Genomic DNA, 20,714 nt, shown 5'->3' on the forward strand with positions numbered 1-20,714 from the left:
GTCCTCCCCGTCCTGGGCTCCCCCAGGTCTGTGCACCTGCTCCCTTCCCTAGCAGCCCTCCCCGTCCTGGGCTCCCCCAGGTCTGTGCACCTGCTCCTTTCTGTGGCAGTCCTCCCTGTCCTGGGCTCCCCCAGGTCTGTGCACCTGCTCCGTGCCCTGGCTGTCCTCCCCATCCTCTGTCCTGGTCTCCAAATCCTGCTCGGCCTGATCAGGACTGAAGAGAACCCTTTTTCTCCATGTTCCATGTATTTTGGGACAGTGCCTCCAGACTATCTTTTCATCTCTCTGTGCAGTGTCCAAATGGCAGCTCACTGATATGGGGCTGTTTCTTCAAATTCCACTCCAGAGATAGAAACGTGATATAAATTTAGTCATTTGTCTTCCATCCCAGCAGCACTCTCAGGTACCGTTAAAATTCTGTTCTGGTTTTTGCTGCGACAGCCCCAGAGACCCCTTTCTGACAGAGCGGAGGTTTTACTTTCCTTTTTCAGACGTCAGCTCTTTTTCTAGAGACTGTATTGTGTGTTAACAATACAAGGTAAAGTGAATATTAATAATCCTTTCTGTAGCTCTGTATAGCTCTCAGGTGCTGCCACATCCATCAGCTCCCTCAATTTGATCTCTGCATCAGCCCTGGGAGTTGGGGGAGAGGGGGCAGGTGGAGAAAGATGCTCTTGGAAATTTTTATAGATAAAAATGGAGGCCTAGCTGACTTGCTCACACTCACGTGGGTAACGCATAACAGAACTGTATTAACTGAGCCAAGGGTCTTTGGTTGCAAGCAACAGAGGCGAATTTAGCTGAAACAGGCAAGAAATAGCCCACTGTGTCAAAGGAATCGAACTGAGAAAGGATAGAAATCCCAATGGCTCCAGGGTCCCAGGGATAAAGAAGAGTGTCCTTTCAGGGCACTTGGGTCAGTGGCTCCATCCACTTCCTGTCCCTGAATCTCAGGCTTGAGATTCACGTTTTTGTGCTCCTGGGAATGAGGATCTGGTTGGCCTACTTAGATCGTGGGAGGATGGGGCCCCGTGATGGTACCCCAAAACGATGGGGAGGAGGGGACTTCACAAGCGGAGATGGGGAGCTCTTATAGGAGATGAGGAACAACGCCCATCCCAGCAGGTGCTCCTGGAGCCCAAGCTCTCATGACCCGGGAAGGGCTGGCTTCCTCTCGCTGGTGTGCGCCCTCCTCCATCCCTCCCCACTGGCCACATGTTCTATTATGTCTGCACTTGTTCCATTTTTCTTTCTCTGCTGACAGACCTCCTGGCCTTACTCATTTACTTCAAAATGCCAGACTCAGCCTCCAAGTGCTTGCCCCCGAATAACCCAGGATTTCAGTGCTTCAGTTCCCATTTTCCAGGAGAGACACCCTGGTGGTTCCAGCTCCCCTGGTCTAATTGGCTGACAGTTTTTGTGGTGAAAGGAATCGTGGGCCTGGGAGGAGGCTGACATGATAGATGGGGATGCTTCTTCCAGGACCCAAGGATAGAAAGTGCAGTGCAGCCTCATGGAAACTCAGAATGGAGAGTGCGAATTTATATATATTCATCACTCCAGCTTCCTATGGCCCCAAATGACCACCCTGGGCTATCCTATGCCTTTCCAGTTTGATCCCCTCTGCTAACCAGGTCAGCCTCTGGGTTTTCCCAACTCCTGATTCTTAGAAAGGCACCTATGTTCTCTTCTTCAGCTGGTCAGCCCGTGGGTGGGCGACTGGCATCTTTACCTCTGTGTCACAGGGGAATGGAGTCCTGGAGGGTGAGAAGCCCTTCTTAACCCTGTGTTTCCCATTGCGGGGCAGGTCAAGGCCCTCCTGGAAGAAATCCTCGAGCGAGTGACAGACGAGTTTAACATGCCAGAGCTGCTGGCCAAAGTGGAGGAGCGCACCCCCTACCTTGTCGTCACCTTCCAGGAGTGCGAGCGGATGAACGTCCTCACCAGGGAGATCCGGCACTCGCTGAGGGAGCTGGACCTCGGCTTAAAGGTAAGGGGTGGGGGGTCTTGGTGGGAAGGGGCATGGCCAGAGGACACAGCTGGACCCCCCGGGGGAGGGAGGGAGGAGGGGGTACCGGGGACCTGGGAGCTGGAGAGTTGTCCTAGAGCAATCCGAATGCCCGAGAAGGCATCACTCCCAGAAAGTGGGAGCGGCCGGGCTGCAGGGAGGCTGAGACCCAAAGTTCTATAAAGTCTGAAGCCGTACTGAAGTTAGAAGTCAGCATATGCGAGCTGCCTGAGGAGACCACACTCTGAGGAGCAAGCTAGACGAAAATTTTGACAGCCTGGTGTCTTCTACCGACATAGTTGCTTTCGTGGGGGGGGCAGAGGAGCACTGGAAAAAAGTAGAGGTTCTAGAACTAGACGGCCCCGGGGTCACTTCCTCGCTCGCGGCCTTAAAGTGGCTTAGATCTCACTGTGTCTCAGCTTCTTCACCTGTAAGAGGGATGATGGTCCAACTTCATAACGCTTTGGGGAAGGATGAAATAAATTCATTTACATCGAATGTTTAGAACAATCCCTAGTGTGTAGTAAATACCCCCAACGTATTAGCTGATAATTATTATCGCCTCATCAGAGAAAAGGATGGTCATCTTTTTACAACACCAAGGTTGTAGGAAAGATCCAAGATACTGCACAAACTCTGCATTTCTCTTGAGCAATGGAAGAGTCTGTTTCTACCCCCAGTTACTTAAACACGTTTACCTGATGTGCCAGGAGGTAATTACGTCAGGGGCCTGGCCCGGACCCTCACGGAGAAGCACCTCTGTGACAGGCACACGGGGGGCCCTGCTGCCTCTCAGGAGCTGAGGAGGGGGACTGTTGTCAGCATACAGAGGCACGTTCATTAACAGAACCGCAGCCCCAGACAGAGGGAAGGTGAGAATCCGGTTTTGTAGCTCGGAGTTACTTGTGCGTGGGAGAAACAACTGTGTGTGTTGTCACAAGTAGTCACCTAGAAACTGTGGCACAAGACTGCAAATTCTACGTTAGTGGGCCTTTTTTTTTATTAATCTGTTAATTTCCTCCTCCCTCGTATACATGGAGGGAAGTAAGGAGAAAGGACAGAAAGGGATGGGGAAGAGAGTATTTGGTAATGTTTCCAAATTACGGGCCAGCCTGTAATCAAATGAGATACAACCTTCCATAGGACGATCTCAAATGTAAAGAAGGACTTGGCGGGTCACATTATGCAGCTCTATTACCGCGGTAAGCAGGTGTCCACTAGTAATGACCTCAAGCAGGTTTGCTGCACTCTCAGCTTATGGAGTCCATGCACTTGGCACAGTCTATTTACCCATCCGCCTTCCAATTCGTGCATTTTTCGTCCAAGAGCCGTGGCCGTGGTCGGGTGGCATGAATCACGAGCATGCCTGGACGCAGATGAAGGGGGCAGGCGAGGAAGTGTCTCTTTGCTCTCAGTCTAGTTCAAGCAAAGCTGACCACGAGCAGCTCAGGCAGGTCTGAGCATTCCCCGCTGGAGGGCGCAGGGAGATGGAGGGGGCAAAGGCTTCTCCAGGAGGAGGCCTTGGAAGAACGAGCAGGCAGATCATAACACAAGGCACACAGAGAGATGTGGGAAAAGAAAGAAAAAAACAAGTCTGTGGCATCAGGGGAGGCCCCAGCGGAGAAAGGGTGGGAGTACAACAGGGGGGACAAGGAGAAGAATCTTCCAGACGTGCCAGCAGAGGAGCCCTAACCCTGCTCTGAGTCACCTGCTTTGGCCAGAGCAGAGGGTCCACTCAGGTGAGTGGACAGGCAGTCAGGACAGCTGTGGCTTGCCTTTCTCTCCTGGTCCCTCTGGGAGATGGAGAACAGGCATTTTAAAATGCTGTCATCTAAACCCAGTCTCATGGCCTGGTCGTCGGGCCCCCCCCGGGGGATTTCTCACAGCACACGTCCCAGTCCTACCTCTGCAGCCACGTTTTAAGCAGTGGCCAGGTGATTCTGGTGATGGGCCGTTTGTGAAGCACAGTGTTAAGACAAGCAGGTGGAGGGAAAAGATGGGAAGAGGAGCATACGAGGGGACGGCAGCCGAGTTCAGGGAAGGGAGGGTGTTTAAGTCTAGGGGAGAGAGAAAGGAAAGGCAGCAGAGACGGGAGTGACCTGAGCGGGAGGGTCCACAGGATGGCCCCACTGCGCGGTGTCTGACACATCCGGACTGAGGTTCTCCTGAACAGTCACTTTCAAGTTCTAGGAGTGCGTCAGGTGGTGCACAAGGGGACAGAGGGCAACTCACGCTACCCAGCACATCAGACAGGCAAACCCAAACACTCTGCCCAGACGGGGCACCAAAGTCAGGAGAGGTCTAACTAACTTCTTTTTAAAATCATGAAGTCAATACTCTTAGCATTTATGATAAACTTTTATTTGTATCCAGTCATAATTGGCTGTATGGGAAACCGTAAGGCTACCATCCACAAAGTATCAGCTGAACTGAGAGGCACAGTAATGCTAAGCTCGAGGACTGTAGGAGCTCAAAGCACACAAAAGTGGTAGAGGAAGATAGGGTAGGCACCGAAGAGAGGTCAATTCATCATAACCATGTTCCCACAGAGAAATTTACCACAGTAAGACATCTGGCTCCTAGTCTTACACAATGAAGACAGGTTCTGTGAGTATCCAAGCTGACTGGTCAAAGGTACTAACTCCCACTAACCAAATGCACAAAAGCCTGATGTACAAAACTCCTAAAGGCCACTTTCTTTCTCTATATTAACTAGGTATAACCTTCAAAGGGCCATATACTGACGGCAGTGGGCCCAGAAAATCCTCTGCCTAGGTAGATAAATTCTAAGAGAAGCTAAATTCCTAGACCTTCACTGTCTACAGTAGCGGCCAACGATAGGTTAGCACTTAAAATGTGACTAGTCCAAATTGAGATGTTCTGTAAGCATAAATTAAACACCATGTTTAGGAAAGAGGCTGGGAAGATGGTGGAGTAGGAGGACCCTAAGCTCACCTCGCCCACAGATACAACAAGGTAACACATCATTGTAACTAACCCAGAAAATGACTGGCAGAACCGACTCCACAACTAGAGGTAAAGAGGCCACAGCAAAGAGGGTGGGAAGGGTGAAGACACAGTGGGGAGCTACAGCAACCGTGGCCGTCCATGGAAGGCAGGCAGCTACGGACACAGAGAAGGGGAGAAACAGACCAGCACACAAGGGAGCCCTCACAGGGAGGACAAATCCCCATAACACCTGGCTCTGAAAACCAGAGAGGCCAAATTACATGAGTTCGTATGACCAGTGCGACTTAACACCTGGAATTGTACCAATCAGCAGGCTTAGCTCTGGGAGAGCCAGAGGCCAAGAGGAACCTGAGTCCCCGCCCTCAAGGAGGCAGCACAATGAATGAAGGGTCTGTGCAGATGCAACAAACATAGAGCAGCGGTTTGAAAAATGCCTGGGGCATAGGGGAGGGAGAGTTATTTACTGATCTCAGAGCAAGTCTGCAGGGGCAGAGATGCTAGGGAAACTCCTCCAGGAACAAACAAAGGAGTTGCCAGGAGCCATTTCCCTTCCCCTGCCCTCCAGCGTAACCACACCACCACCTGTGGGAACCACATGCTTCCACTGCGCCCCATGCCTCCAGCCTGATGCCGTGGGTTCCCTCCTCCAGAAGCCCAGTGCAAACCTTGCTAAGACCACATCCTCCCCAGCTCACACACTTTGCAGATCCACCCCCTCCAACCCAGCTGGCCTCAATCCCCAGGGCAGCGGCAGGTCCCCTCCCTAGAGAACCAACGCACAAACCTTGCCAGTGCTGCACACCCTGCACACATCGCGGATCTAACCCCCTCCATACACTCCAGGCCAGAGCCCATCCGAAGTGGTACCTCAAAGCTCGCGGTGTGCAGGCAGCTCCGTGTCTGGGCCAGCACCGCTCAAAAGTGACTTCTGCCTTGGGGGGTGGGGGCTGGGGGGGAAACAACCACACACACAGACACACACACGCGTGCGCACACCAGCCAGACGGCAGCCCCACCCAACAATGAAAGCTGCTCAGGGGACAACACAGGAAAAACGCCCTGCAGTTTGCTGCCACTACATCTCTGGCAAACTGAGTCTGACTCAGCTCAAACCCACGGGGCCCCAGACTGGCCCACTAACAGGACATGGACCAAACCCTGCCCACAACAGGTGAAGAGAGCCACTGCAGACGACTGGACTGAAGGAAAGAGTGGCTCAGCCCCAACAGGAGGGCACACGTGTCACACAGGAGACACCCCTGAAGCACTAGGTTCCGGCAAACAGGGCACTATTTTCAAAAGCAGGAGATGCAGCTGACATTCCTAACACCGAGAAACAGACACAAACAGATAAAATGAGGACACAGAGGAATATGTCCCAAATGAAAGAACAGGACAAAACCACAGCAAGAGACCTAAGCGAAATGGATACAAGTCATATGCCTGATAGAGAATTTAAAGTAATGATCAAAGATACTCACTGGACTTGAGAAAAAAATGGAGGACATCAGTGAGACCCTTACCGATAAGATAAAAAAGAACTAATCAGAGATGAAGAACACAATAAATGACATTAAAAATACCCTAGAGGGAATAAATAGCAGGAGGGAAGAAGTAGAGGAATGAATTAATGAACCAGAACACAGGGTAACGGAAAGTCATCGAGCTGAGCAGGTGAGAGAAAAAAATTACGCAAAATGTGAAAAGACTTAGGGAATTCAGCAACACCATCAAGCATAATAACATTCAAGAAGGTAGGGCTCCCAAAAGGAGGAGAGAGAGAAAAGGGGGCAGAAAAATTATTTGAAGAAATAATAGCTGAAAACTTTCTGAATCTGGGGAAGAAAACAGAAATTCCAACAAAATCAACCCAAGAAGGTCCACACCAAGACACACAACAAAAAGTAGTGATAAAGAGAATTTTTAAAGCAGCAAAAAAAAGAAGTTATATATAAGGGAAACCCCATAAGGCTATGAGTGGATTTTTCAGCAAGAACTTTGCAGACCAGAAGACAGTGACATGATATATTCAATGGGCTGAAAGGAAAAAATCTGCAGCCAAGAATACTCTTCAGTAAGTGTGTTATTCAGAACTGAAAGAGAAAGAGAGAGAGAGAGAGTTTTCCAGACAAAAAGGAATTCGTCACCACTAAACCAGCCTTACAAGAAATGTTAAAGGGGACTCTTTGGGTAGAAAGGAAGGACCATAATCAGGACTAAGAAAAGGAGGAAGCACAAAGGCAGTAAAATTACCTGTGTTTATAAAAATCGTTCAAGGGATTCACAAGATAAAAGGATATAAAGTATGACACCACATACCTAAATTATGGGGGACAAAGGAGTAAAAATTTAGTGCTTCTAAAACTTTTTTTTTTTAATTTTTTTTTTTTAAGATTTTATTTATTTGCGAGAAAGAGAATGAGAGACAGAGAGCATGAGAGGGAGGAGGGTCAGAGGGAGAAGCAGACTCCCTGCTGAGCAGGGAGCCTGATGTGGGACTCGATCCCGGGACTCCAAGATCATGACCTGAGCCGAAGGCAGTCGCTTAACCAACTGAGCCACCCAGGCGCCCAAATTTAGTGCTTCTAGATTTCAAACTTAAGCAACCATCAATTTCCTATAGACTGCTATATGCAGAAGATGTTATACACCAACCTAATGGTAACTTCAAGTCAAAACCCAGTAATAGATATGCGAAAAATAAAGAGAAAGGAATCCAAACAGGTAACTAAAGAAACTTACAGTGAGAGAGCAAGGGAAGAAAGGAACAGAGAATATAAATGCAACCATAAAACAAGTAACAAAATGGCAATAAATACATACATACCTATGAATAGTTCTTTGAATATAAATGGACTAAGCCCTCCGATCAAAAGACATAGAGTGACAGAATAAATAAGAAAATAAGACCCATCTATTTGCTGCCTAGAAGAGACTCATTTCAGACTTAAAGACAGATGCAGAATGAAAACGAAGGGATGGAGAAGCATTTATCCTGAAAATGGATGTGAAAAGAAAGGTGGGGTAGCAATACTTAGACAAATTAGACTTTGAAACAGACTAACAAGAGACAAAGAAGGACACTTCATAATCATAAAGGGTCGATCCAACAAGAAGATACAATAATTGTAAATATTTTTTAAAGATTTTATTAGTTAGAGAGGGAGCAAGCAAGCACACAGCAGGGGATCAGGGAGCCCGATGCGGGGCTCGACCCCAGGACCCTGGGATCATGACCTGAGCTGAAGGGAGACGCTTAACTGACTGAGCCACTCAGGCGCCCCAACAATTGTAAATATTTATGCACTCAACGTGGGGGCACCCAAATACTTAAAACAGTTAATAATAAAGAAAGTAATCAACAGTAATAAAATAATAGTATGGGTCTTTAACTCCCCACTTACATCAATGGAGAGATCATCCAAACAGAAAGTCAACAAGGAAACCATGGCTTTGAATGACACATTGGAGCAGATGGATTTAACAGATATATTGAGAACATTCCATCCTAAAACAACAGAATACACATTCTTTTCAAATGCACATGGAACATTCTCCAGGATAGATTGCGTATTAGGCCGCAAAACAAATCTCAGCAAATTCAGAAAGATTGAAGTCATACACCATGCATCTTTTCTGACTACAACACTACAAAACTACACCACAACACTACAAAAAAAACGACAAGAAAAAATCTGGAAAGAACACATGGAGGTTAAATAACATGCTACTAAACAATGAATTGGACACCCAAGAAATCAAAGAAGTCAAAAAATACATGGAGACATGGGTGCCTGGGTGGCTCAGTTGGTTAAGCATCTGCCTTCAGCTCAGGTCATGATCTCAGGGTCCTGGGATCGAGCCCCAACATCAGGCTCCCTGCTCAGTGTGGAGTCTGCTTCTCTTTCCACCCCTCCCCCTGCTCATGCGTTTGCACTCTCTCTCTCTTTCTCTCTCTCTCAAATAAATAAATAAAATCTTTAAAAAAAATTACATGGAGACAAATGAAAATGAAAACACAAACAATCCAAAAGCTCTGGAATGCAGCAAAACCAATTCAAAGTGGGAAATTTATAGCAATACAGGCCTACCTCAAGAAGCAAGAAACATCTCAAACAATCTATCCTTACATCTAAAGGAGCGTAAATCAGTAGAAAGAAGGAAATAATAAAGATTAGAGGAGAAATGAATGAAATAGAAACTAAAAACAAAGCGAAAAACAATAGAACAGATCAATGAAATCTGGAGCTGGGTTTTTTTAAAAGATCAACAAAATTGATAAACCTTTAGCAGACTCATTTAAGAAAGAGAGAGGTGGGGGTGCCTGGGTGGCTCAGTCGGTTGAGCATCCAACTCTTTTTTTTTTTTTTAAGATTTTATTTATTTGTTTGTCAGAGAAAGAGAGAATAGGAGCAGTGGGGAGAGGCAGAGGGAGAAACAGGCTCCCTGCTGAGCATGGAGCCTGACATGGGACTCAATCCCAGGACCCCAGGATCACAACCCGAGCTGAAGGCAGACGCTTAACCAACTGAGCCACCCAGGCATCCCGAGCATCCAACTCTTGATTTCAGCTCAGGTCATGATCTCAGGGTCATGGGATCGAGCCCCACATCAGGCTCCATGCCAAGATTCTTTCTCTCTCCCTCTCCTCCTCCCCGGCCCACTCATCACGCTCGCTCTTGAGAGAGAGAGAGAGAAGGGGCTCAAACAAAATCAGAAATTAAAGACAAGAAATAAAAACCAACACTGCAGTAATACAAAGGATTGTTAGAGATTATGAAAGATTATATGCCAACAAACTGGACAACCTAGAAGTAATGGATAAATTCCTAGAAGTATATATAACCCCCCAAAACTGAATCAGGAAGAAATAGAAAATTTGAACAGACCAATTACCAGCAATGAAATTGAATCACTAATCAAAAAACTCCCCAAAACACAAAAGACCGGATGGCTTCACAGGTGAATTCTACCAAACATTAAAGAAGAGTTAATACCTATTCTTCTCAAACTATTCCAAAAAATAGAAGAGGGAGGAAAACCTCCAAATTTACTCTATTTGGCTGGCATTACCCTGATACCAAAACCAGAGTAAAGACACTACATAAAAACAGAACTATAGGCCAATATCTCTGATGAACACAGTTGTAAAATTTCTCAACAAAATACTAGAAAACTGAATCCAACTATGCATTAAATAAATTATTCACCACAATCAAGTGTGATTTATCCCTGAGATGGAGTTGTTCAACATTCACAAATCAATCAACATGACACATCACATAAATAAGAGAAAGGATAAAAACCACATGATCGTTTCAATACATGCAGAAAAAGCACTTGACAAAGTACAACATCCATTCATGATTTAAAAAAAAAAAAAACCTCCACAAAGTAGGGTTACAGGAACCCTACCTCAACATAATAAAGGCCATATATGAAAAGAGCACAAGCAGGGGGAGAGGCAGAGAGAGAGGGACAAGCAGACTCCCCGCTGCTCAATCGCAGGACCCCAAGATCATGACCTGAAGTCAGACACTTAGCCGACTGAGCCACCCAGGTGCCCCGGGAATCATTTTTGATTATTCAGATGTTTTAGGCCATCAGACTATTTTTTTCCCCAAGCTTCCGGTGGCTAATTCACAAAATCTGTTTCTAAATACGTGAAGGATGCTCAAACTTGAAGTCCAGCTTGCTGACTTGGAGAACTACTCCAGCTTTTTACTCTGATCCATTGTGTGCTGACTTGATAGTGCAGGTCTGATAGGGCCTTGCTTTGACCCGCGGACGGCTTACAGTCACCACTCACCAGACAGCCGCCCTGGCCCACATGCCTTCAGGTTTTCCAGCACTCTGTCAGAAGACCCAGCTGGATGGACTGTGGTCACCCTCAGTCTGGAAGCTGAGGGGCACGGCCCGTATCATTCCCACTGCCCTCCCCATCCCCTCCCCTGCTCCAGAAAAATGAAAGCTGGTTGCAAAGACCATTTTCATAGGGAAGAAAAAGCAGATAGGAACTGACCGTCAGGACAGGGTGCAGCCTGCAGCCCCTCGAGGAGGAGGACATGGGTGTTGCTGACCCCCTTGTGAGCCCAGGGCACCAGCTGCTTCAGACCCATCAGGGGTGCACTTTCCAAATGGACGTTACTGGCCCTCTGGAGGTTGGAGTCCTTAGGTATGGATTGCAGTCTAGGAATCTGAGCTTTTTTATTAAAAAAAAACCACTAATAATAGCTCACTGACTTCAAAGAATGAAGACCTGTAGGAAAAATAAGGTTTTTACTCAAGATTATGAAACCATGCCTTTATAGGGATGAATAAAGTGGTTAAGGTCACAGCCAGCTAGCCTTTGTATCTATGATAAGGGCTCCCCACTGACCCCAGCCTTTAGTTCTAGATTCACCTGCCATACTGACATGCAGCAAGCAAGTCAGAGGACCCTGAAATGCAGCAAGTTCCTAAGACAGGGATTCAGTGTTTTCTTGGTAAGTTTTCTTCTAGCTGACTCTTGACCTGCAAGTACAGATATTAATCAGTGTTACAGAAGATCCAGGCAGGAGGAATTTGAGAAAATTGGGCTTGAACAAATGTAAACAGGTTTCTGTAGGATAGTATAGCTGGAGTCTTTAAGAAGGGCCCACTTGTCCACAGCTTGGCCACAGAAATTTCCTGTCTGCCCACCCCAGCCTCCACCAATCTGGCAATAGCCCAAGAAACATGTTTTCCTGAACAGCTTTCGGGAAATGCTGTCGTAAAGTCTTCTCCTAAGAAAGGGATGAAACTTACACTTAGTGAATCTGCGGTGGGATTCTCTCATTTCTTCTCAGCCCTACAATGAAAATGAGTCATTCCTACTTGGCTCAAGGTCACGGGAATACTGACTTCAGAAACCAACTACAAGGTGAATGGTTTCCTCTTTTCTGGAATTGTTCTTCACTCTCAAACTGGCAAAACCTCAGACAGCACATTCTTGAAGTCTGTCACTCCCACATTCAATTAGCAAATGCAAAATCGTGGTCAGAATGAATTAACATCATATTTTAAGCAGATGTGAGAAATTTTTAGGAAAGCCATGTTACACACTTTATGTTCCTCTATCAAAATGAATTCAGATGTCCAAATGCTGTTAAAAATTAAGTATGGCTTTTTTTTTTTTTTAAGATTTCATTTTTTTAGAGCCGTTTTTAGGTTCACAGCAAAATCAAGAGGAACATAAGAGAGATTTCCCACATACTCCCTGCCCCCCACAGAGCCTGCCCCACTATCTACGTCTCCCAGCAGAGTGGTCCACTTGTTACAACTGAGGAGCCTACACTAACTTACCACAATCACCCACAGTCCATAGTTTACATTGGGGCTCACTCTTGATGGTGTACATTCCAGGGGTTCGGACAAATGTGTATGACACGACTGTGATACTTGGCAGAAAGGGAAGAAGAAAGGCGATCCCTTCGTTGTTCAGGCTTACTATGGGAATTGGGCTACTGTTCGGGAAAGAGCCCCACACTTCCACTGAACTGAGGACACACAGAGCAGAGGTCACAAAGGCCAAGGTAATGGGGTTTGTAGGGCAGAGTGCTTATGGCAGGGAGCTGCCCAGAAAAAAAGCCTCAGATATCTGCAGAGGGACCCCCAAGACGCTGGCTGGCTACTGCTCTGTACATGAGTGAGAAAAAAACTACCCAAGGCTGGGAAGGAACCATGACACAGGAGCAGAGAGAACAATCCTCAGAGCTCCCACAGAGCTGGGAATAGTTCCCACTAGCTGGCATACAGAGAAATTAAAACAAAAAACAAAAAAACAAAGTTTCAGGGAAGATTCTCCGAAGGGTATCAACTTAGTAAAAGGACTAAATTGAACCCAGACTAAGACTGAAAGCTGGTCTATACTCCCCCAACAGCAAAGATGAAATCCAAGCTGCCAACAGATCCACTGAGTTCAAGTAAATTAACTGCAGGCAAAAAAATTCTTTCCCGGGGTGCCTAGGTGGCTCAGTCATTGGGCATCTGCCTTTGGCTCGGGTCATGGTCCCAGGGTTCTGGGATCGAGCCCGGCGTGGGGCTTCCTGCTCAGCGGGGAGCCTGCTTCTCCCCCTCCCTCTGATGCTCCCCCTGCTTGTACTCTCTGTCAAATAAATAAATAAATAAAATCTTTAAAAAATTCTTTCCAGCACTATTTAAAGGAATACAACAAAATCCAGCACTCAAAAATGTAAAATTCATAGTGTCTGACATGCACTAAACTAATTACAGGCATGTAAAGAAGCGGGAATATATGACCCATATCCAGGAGAAGAGTGGATCAGTTGAAATGGCACCAAAAATGGCAAGGATGATGGAATTCGCAGGCAGGGAGGTTAGGAAACAATCCTGAGTTTGCTGTGTCTGTTGAAGGAGACAGAAGAAAATACGAACATGATGACGTACAAATGGAACATATAAACAGAACGTACAGAGATGGAAAATGCAATAGTCGAATGAAAAATGAGACCTTTGGAAGATTTACAGCTGATGAAAACATAGCAAAAGAAACTACCCAAAGTGAGGGAAAAAAAAAATACTGAAAAAAAGTAAACAGCACATCAGGGACCTGTGGGATAATATCTAGTGGTCTAACACATGTAACTGGAGTCCCAGGAAGATGGAGGTGAGAGGGAGGGTCAAAAAAAAAAACTTAAATAAGGGCCATGGTTTTGCAGATCTGTCAAAAACTATAAATCCGGGGCGCCTGGGTGGCTCAGTCATTAAGCATCTGCCTTCAGCTCAGGTCATGATCCCAGGGTCCTGGGGTCGAGCCCCACATAGGGCTCCCTGCTCAGCGGGAAGCCTGCTTCTCCCTCTCCCACTCCCCCTGCTTCTGTTCCTGCTCTCGCTAACACTCTCTGTCAAATAAATAAATAAAATCTTTAATACATATATATATATATATATATACATATATATATATATATATATAAATCCACAGGCACAAGAAGCTCAACATGCCCCATGCAGAACAGACCTAATGAAAACTATGTAAAGGTACCTCATGATGAAGTTGGTGAAACCCAAGGGTAAAGCAGGCAGGATGAGGGGCAAGGCAGGAGTGGGGGTGGAGAATATGCAAAAGAGCAAAGAGAGAAATGACAGCAGACTTCTCGCAGGGAGCTATGCAAACTGGACACAGTGGAGAGATACCATGAATGTACTAAAGGAAAAGCACCAAAAAGAAAATGATAGGGGTGCCAGGGTGGCTCAGTCAGTTGGGTGTCTGACTCTTGATTTCAGCTCAGGTCATGGTCTCAGGGTCATGGGATCGAGCACCATGGTAGGCTTCTTGCTCAGTGGGAAGTCTCCTGGAGATTCTCTCTCCCCCTCTGCCCCTCCTCCCAGCTCTCCCTCTCTAATAAATAAATCTTTAAAAAGAAGAAAACGATAAACCCAGAACTCTTGGAGTAGCCAAAATAAAAACAAAAAACAAAAAACCAAACTTTCAAAAAAGAAAACTAAATACAGGCATACCTCATTTTGTTGCATTTCACTCTACTGAGCTTCACAGATACTGTCTTTTTGTTTTGTTTTTTACAAATAGAAGGATTGTGGCAACCCTGCATTGAGCAGGTCTATAGGTCTCATTTTTTCCAACAACATTTGCTCACTTTGTTTCTCTGTGTCACATTTTGGTAATTCTCACAATATTTCAAACTTTTTCATTATTATTGTTATGGTTATCTGTGATCAGTGATCTTTGATATTACTGTTGTAATTGCTTTGGAGTGCACAAACCATGCCCATTTTTAAAAATAGTTTTTATTTATTTGAGAGAGAGAGTGAGCAAGAGAGAGAACACAAGCCAGGGGGAGAGGCAGAGGGAGAAGCAGACTCCCTGCTGAGCAGGGAGCCCAACACAGGGCTCAATCCCAAGACCCTGGGATCATGACCTGAATCAAAGGGAGACCCTTAACTGACTGAGCCACCCACATGCCCCAACCATGCCCATTTAAAACAGCAAACTTGATAAATGTTTATGTGTTCTGACTGCACCATTGACCAGCTTCCCTGTGTCTCTCACCTTCTCCACTTGGCTCCCTCTTCCCTGAGACACAACAGTATCGAAATTAGGCCAGTTAATAACCCTACAACAGCTCCTAAGTGTTCAAGTGAAAGGAAGAGTCACACGTCTCTCACTTGAAATCAAAAGCTGGAAATGATTAAGCTTAGTGAGGAAGGCATGTTGAAAGCCAAGAGAGGCCAAAAGCTAGGCCCCTTATACCAAATGGTTAGCTAAGCTGTGAATGCAGAGGAAAAGTTCTTAAAGGAAATTAAACTGCTTCTCCAGTGAACACACAAATGATAAGAAAGTGAAACAGCCTTATTGCTGTTATGGAGAAAGTTTTAGTGGTCTAGATAGAAGGTCAAGCCAGCCCCAACATTCCCCTAAGCAAAAGCCTAATCCAGAGCAAGGCCCTAATGCTCTTCAATTCCATGAAAGTGGAGAGAGGTGAGGAAGCCACAGAAGAAAAGTCTGAAGCTAGCAGAGGTTGGTTCAGGAGGTTTAAGGAAAGAAGCCATCTCCATGACATAAAAGTGCAAGGTCAAGCAGCAAGTGCTGATGTAGAAGCTGCAGTAAGTTCTCCAGAAGTTGGAGCTAAGATAACTAATGAAGGTGGCTACCCTCAGCAACAGATTTTCAATGTAGATGAAACAGCTTTCTATTGGAAGAAGATGCCATCTAGAACTTTCATAGCTGCAGAGGAGAAGTCAATGCCTGGCTTCAAAGCTTCAAAGGACAGGCTGACTCTCTTGTTAGGGGCTCATGCAGCTGGTGACTTTAAGTTGAAGCCAATGCTCATTTACCATTTTGAGAATCTTAGGGCCCTTCAGCATGATGCTAAATCTATCTGCCTGTGCTCTGTCACTGGAACAACAAAGCCTGGATGACAGCACATCTGTTTACAACATGGTTTCCTGAATATTTTAAGCCCACTGCTCAGAAAGACACCTTTCAAAATATTACTGCTTGTTGACAATGCACCTGGTCACCCAAGAGCTCTGATGGAGATGGACAGTGAGATTTATGTTGTTTTCACTCCAGCTAACACAACATCCATTCTGTAGCCCATGGATCAAGGAGTCATTTCAACTTTCAAGTCTTACTATTTAAGAAATACATTTCGTAAGGCTCTTGCTGCCATAGATAGTGTGATTCCTCTGATGGAGTGGAAAAAGTAAATTGATAACCTTTGGAGAGGATTCACCATCCTAGATGCCATCAAGAACATTTGTGATTCATGGGAAGAAGTCAAAATACCAACATGAACAGGAGTTTGGAAGAACCTGATTCCAACCCCTTAACAACTGAGCCACGCAGGCGCCCCTGTACGTTGTTTTTTTAAGACATAATGCTAGTACACACTTAGTAGATTACAGTATAGTGTAAACATAACTTCCACATGCCCTGGAAAACCAGAACCTTCATCTGACTCGCCTTATTGCAATACAGTTTCTTGTAGTGGTCTAGAACCGAACCCACGGTATCTCTGAGGTGTGCCTATAAGCATGTTCTCAGACAACTGAGAGAATTCATATCCAGTAGGCCTAAAATATAAGAATGTTAAAAGAAATTCTTCAGACAGAAGGAAAATGATACTATAAAGAAATCAGGGTCTACACAAAGTACTGACTGTCTCCATAGATGGTAAATATGTGAGTTGTATTAAAGACGTTTTTTATCACTTAAAAATCGTAAAAAACAATTAACTTTTTAAAACAAAAATAGTAATTACTATGGGCTTTATAACATATGTAGAACCAAATGTATGTCAACAACAGCATAAAAAATAAGAGGGGTGAGGCGCCTGGGTGGCTGGCTCAGTTGTTAGCGGCTGCCTTCGGCTCAGGTCATGATCCCAGGGTCCTGGGATCGAGCCCCGCATCGGGCTCCCTGCTTGGCGGGAAGCCTGCTTCTCCCTCTCCCACTCCCCCTGCTTGTGTTCCTGCCCTCGCTGTCTCTCTCTCTGTCAAATAAATAAATAACATCTTTAAAAAACAAAAAACAAAAAAAGAGGGGAAAACACAATTATTATGCTGTACGCGATGTGGCATATTATTTGAAGGTACACTGTGCTAACTTAAAGACATATACTGTAAATCCTAGAGGCGGGGTCAGCAAACTACTGGCCTGCAGGCCAAATCCAGCCCACAACCTGTTTCTGTAAGGAAACATTTACTGGAACATGGCCAGCCATTAATTTACACGTTGTTTATAGCTGCTTTTGTGTTACAACTGATGAGGCGAGCAGCTGCAACAGATATTGTGTGGCTTGCAAAGCCCACAGTATTTATTATGTGATGCTTTACAGAAAATTTGCCAACCCCTGCCCTAGGGCAACCACTAAAATAAATTTTAAAAAAAAATTGGTAGATTTAAACTCTGTCATATTGATAATTACATTAAATATAAATAGTCCAAGCGTCCAAAGTACTGATTAGAACTGTCAGAACAGATAAACAAGATGTAATAATATGCTATTGTGTTGGGATCCTGTCCCCAGATCACTCCCTCAGTTGAAGACTGGATCTCAGCATACAGTTATACATATGACTGAGATTGTTATAATGGGACAGTAAGAATACACACACAGCTGGATCATGAAGGAAAAAGTCACAGGCAGAGTCAGGAGAAATCCATATGCAGACTTCTTATGCTATATCCCTCCTGTGAGGTATCACACAGAGTATGATCCTATATCCAGAGAAAATATTTTAGGAATGAAGGGGAAATCAAGATATTTTCAGATGAAGGAAAATCATAACGGCATTTGTCACCAACAAACCAACCCTAAAAGATGGGAGGAGGGGAGAGTCTGAGATGGTGATGTAAGTAGACCCTGAACTCAACCCCTCCATGGTCACACCGAGTCTACACCTATATATAGAACAATTTCTCCTGAAAAGGAAGTGAGGGCTGAGTGAACAGTTTCTGCACAACAAAGGATAGAGGGCCTACATACAGTGGGGAGGGATAGTACTGAGGGACCGGGAGCAGATCAATCCGCCAGAAGAAGAGAAAGAAGGGGCAGGAAATTTATCTGAAGAAATAATAGCTGAAAACTCCCCTAATCTGTGGAAGAAAACAGACATCCAGATCCAGGAACCACAAAAAGTCCCAAACAAGATGAACTCAAGAATGGTCCAAACCAAGACATATAATAATGTCAAAGTTTAAAAATAAAGGGAGCATCTAAAAATTGTCAAAAGAGAAGCAACGTTATATACAAGGGAAACCCCATGAGGCTATCAGCTGAGTTTTTAGCAGAAATTTTACAAGCCAGGGTGCACCTGGGTGGCTCAGTCAGTTAAGTGTCTGACTCTTGATTTTGGCTCAGGTCATGATCTCAGGGTCGTGGGATCAAGGCCCACGTCAGGCTCTGCACTGAGCATGGAGCCTCCTTAAGGATCTTTCCCTCTCCCTCTGCCCACACCCCGCACTCTCTCTTAAAAGAGAAAAGAAAATTTTACAAGCCAGAAGGGACTGGCATGATATATTCAAAGTACTGAAAGGAAAAAGCCTACAGCTAAGGATACTCTACCTGATAATGTTACCATTCAGAATTTAAAGAGATAGAGTTCTCAAACAAAAGTTAAAGGAGTTCATCACCACTAAATCAGCCATACAAGAAATGGTAAAGAGACTTTTTAAGCAGAAAAGGCCATAATTAGAAATAAGAAAATTATTTTTTTAATTTCATGAGTCAAAGCAAACATAAAAGTAGTAGATCAGTCATTTATAAAGCTAGTATGGCATTACCCTGATACCAAAACCAGGCAGACACTACAAAAAAAGAAAACAACAGGTCAGTATCTCTGATGAACATAGATTCAAAAATCCTGAGCAAAGTATTAGCAAATCTAATCCAACAATACATTATATAAATCATTCACCACGATTTATTCTGGGGATGCAAGGGTGGTTCAATATTCACAAAATAATCAATGTGAAACACCATTTTAACAAGAGAAAGGATTAAAAACATGATCATTTAAATAGGTACAGAAAAACATTTGACAAAATTCAATATCCATTCATGATAAAAACTCTCAACAAGTGGGTTTAGAAGGAACATACTTCAACATAATAAAGACCATATATTAAAAACTCACAACTAACATCCTACTCAATGGTGAAAAACTGAAAAGATTTTCCTCTAAGATCAGGAACAAGACAGGAGGCTCACTCTCACCACTGTTATTCAACATAATTCTGTAAGGCCTAAACACAGCAATGAGACAAAAAAAAAAAGAAATAGAATGCATCCAAATTGGTAAGGAAGTTAAACTGTCACTATCTGCAAATACCATAATATTATACATAGAAAGCCCTAAAGACTCCACCAAAAAACTATTAGAAGTAAAAAATGAATTCAGTAAAGTTGCAGGATACTGCATTCTGCTTCATACTGTTCATACTGTTTCAATACACTAATAATGAAGGAGCAGAAAGAGAAATAAGAAAACAATTCTAATTGCTTCTTGGCCTTTTGGCTAGGATTAAGTGAAGAAAACAATTCTATTTACAATTGCAACAAAAAGAAAAAAAAACCCTAGGAATAAACTTAGCCAAGGAGGCGAAAGACCTATACTCTGAAAACTATAGGACATCATGATAAAAACTCTCAACAAGTGGGTTTAGAAGGAACATACTTCAACATAATAAAGACCATATATTAAAAACTCACAACTAACATCCTACTCAATGGTGAAAAACTGAAAAGATTTTCCTCTAAGATCAGGAACAAGAAAGTGATGAAAGAAAGTGAAGATAACACAAACAAATGGAAAGATATTCCATGCTCATGGACTGGGAGAACCAATATTGTTAAAATGTCCACACAACCCAAAGAAATCTACAGATTCAATGCAATCCCTATCAAATTATTACCAATAGCATTTTTCACAGAACTAGAACAAATTACCCTAAAATTTGTATGGAGCCATAAAAGACCCCAAATAATCAAAGTAATCCTGAGAAAGAACAAAACTGGAGGTATTACCATCCTAGATTTCAAGGTATACTACAGAACTGTAGGAATGAAAACAGTATGGTACTAGAACAAAAAAAGATACACAGATCAATCAAACAGAACAGAGAGCCCAAAATAAACCCATAATTATATGGTCAATTAATCTACGACTAAGGAGGCAAGAATACAATGGGGAAAAGACAGTCTCTTCAATAAATAGTGTTGGGAAAACTGGACAGACACATGCCAAAAAATGAAAATGGACAACTTTCTAGTACCATACAAAAATTAACTCAAAATGGATTAAAGACCTAAATGTGAGACCTGAAACCATAAAAATCCGAGAAGAGAACACAGGCAGCAATTTCTTTGACATCAGCCATAGAAACATTTTTCTAGATAAAAAAAAAACCCTGAAATACCTACATGCAAATCTAACAAAACATGTAGAGGACTTGTGTGCTGAAAACTACAAAACAGTGATAAGAGAAATTAAAGAATATATAAATAAATGGAGGGACATAGTGTGTTCGCGGATTAGAAGACTACATAGTAAAGATGTCAATTTTACTCAAATTGATACACAGGTTCAACGCAATTCCTACCAAAATCCCAGCAAGAACCGTTTGTAGATACAGGGAAGATCATTCTAAAATTTATGTGGAAAAGCAAAGGAACTAAAATAGCGAAGACAATTTTGAAACAGAATAAAGTAGGAGGAAGCCGTTTCCCTA

General features: G+C 44.1%; 1 protein-coding gene across 1 annotated transcript in view; it reads left to right on the forward strand.

The window, feature by feature from the left end:
- Window positions 1–20,714, forward strand: part of DNAH9 (dynein axonemal heavy chain 9) — a 357,089-nt gene that overhangs the window by 320,555 nt on the left and 15,820 nt on the right. The window contains 1 exon segment of the mRNA XM_021694498.1: window positions 1,808–1,990. Within this exon segment, the coding sequence (XP_021550173.1) occupies window positions 1,808–1,990 (183 nt within the window).

The sequence above is a fragment of the Neomonachus schauinslandi genome, chromosome 15 (genome assembly GCF_002201575.2).
Source record: "Neomonachus schauinslandi chromosome 15, ASM220157v2, whole genome shotgun sequence".
NCBI lineage: Eukaryota > Metazoa > Chordata > Mammalia > Carnivora > Phocidae > Neomonachus > Neomonachus schauinslandi.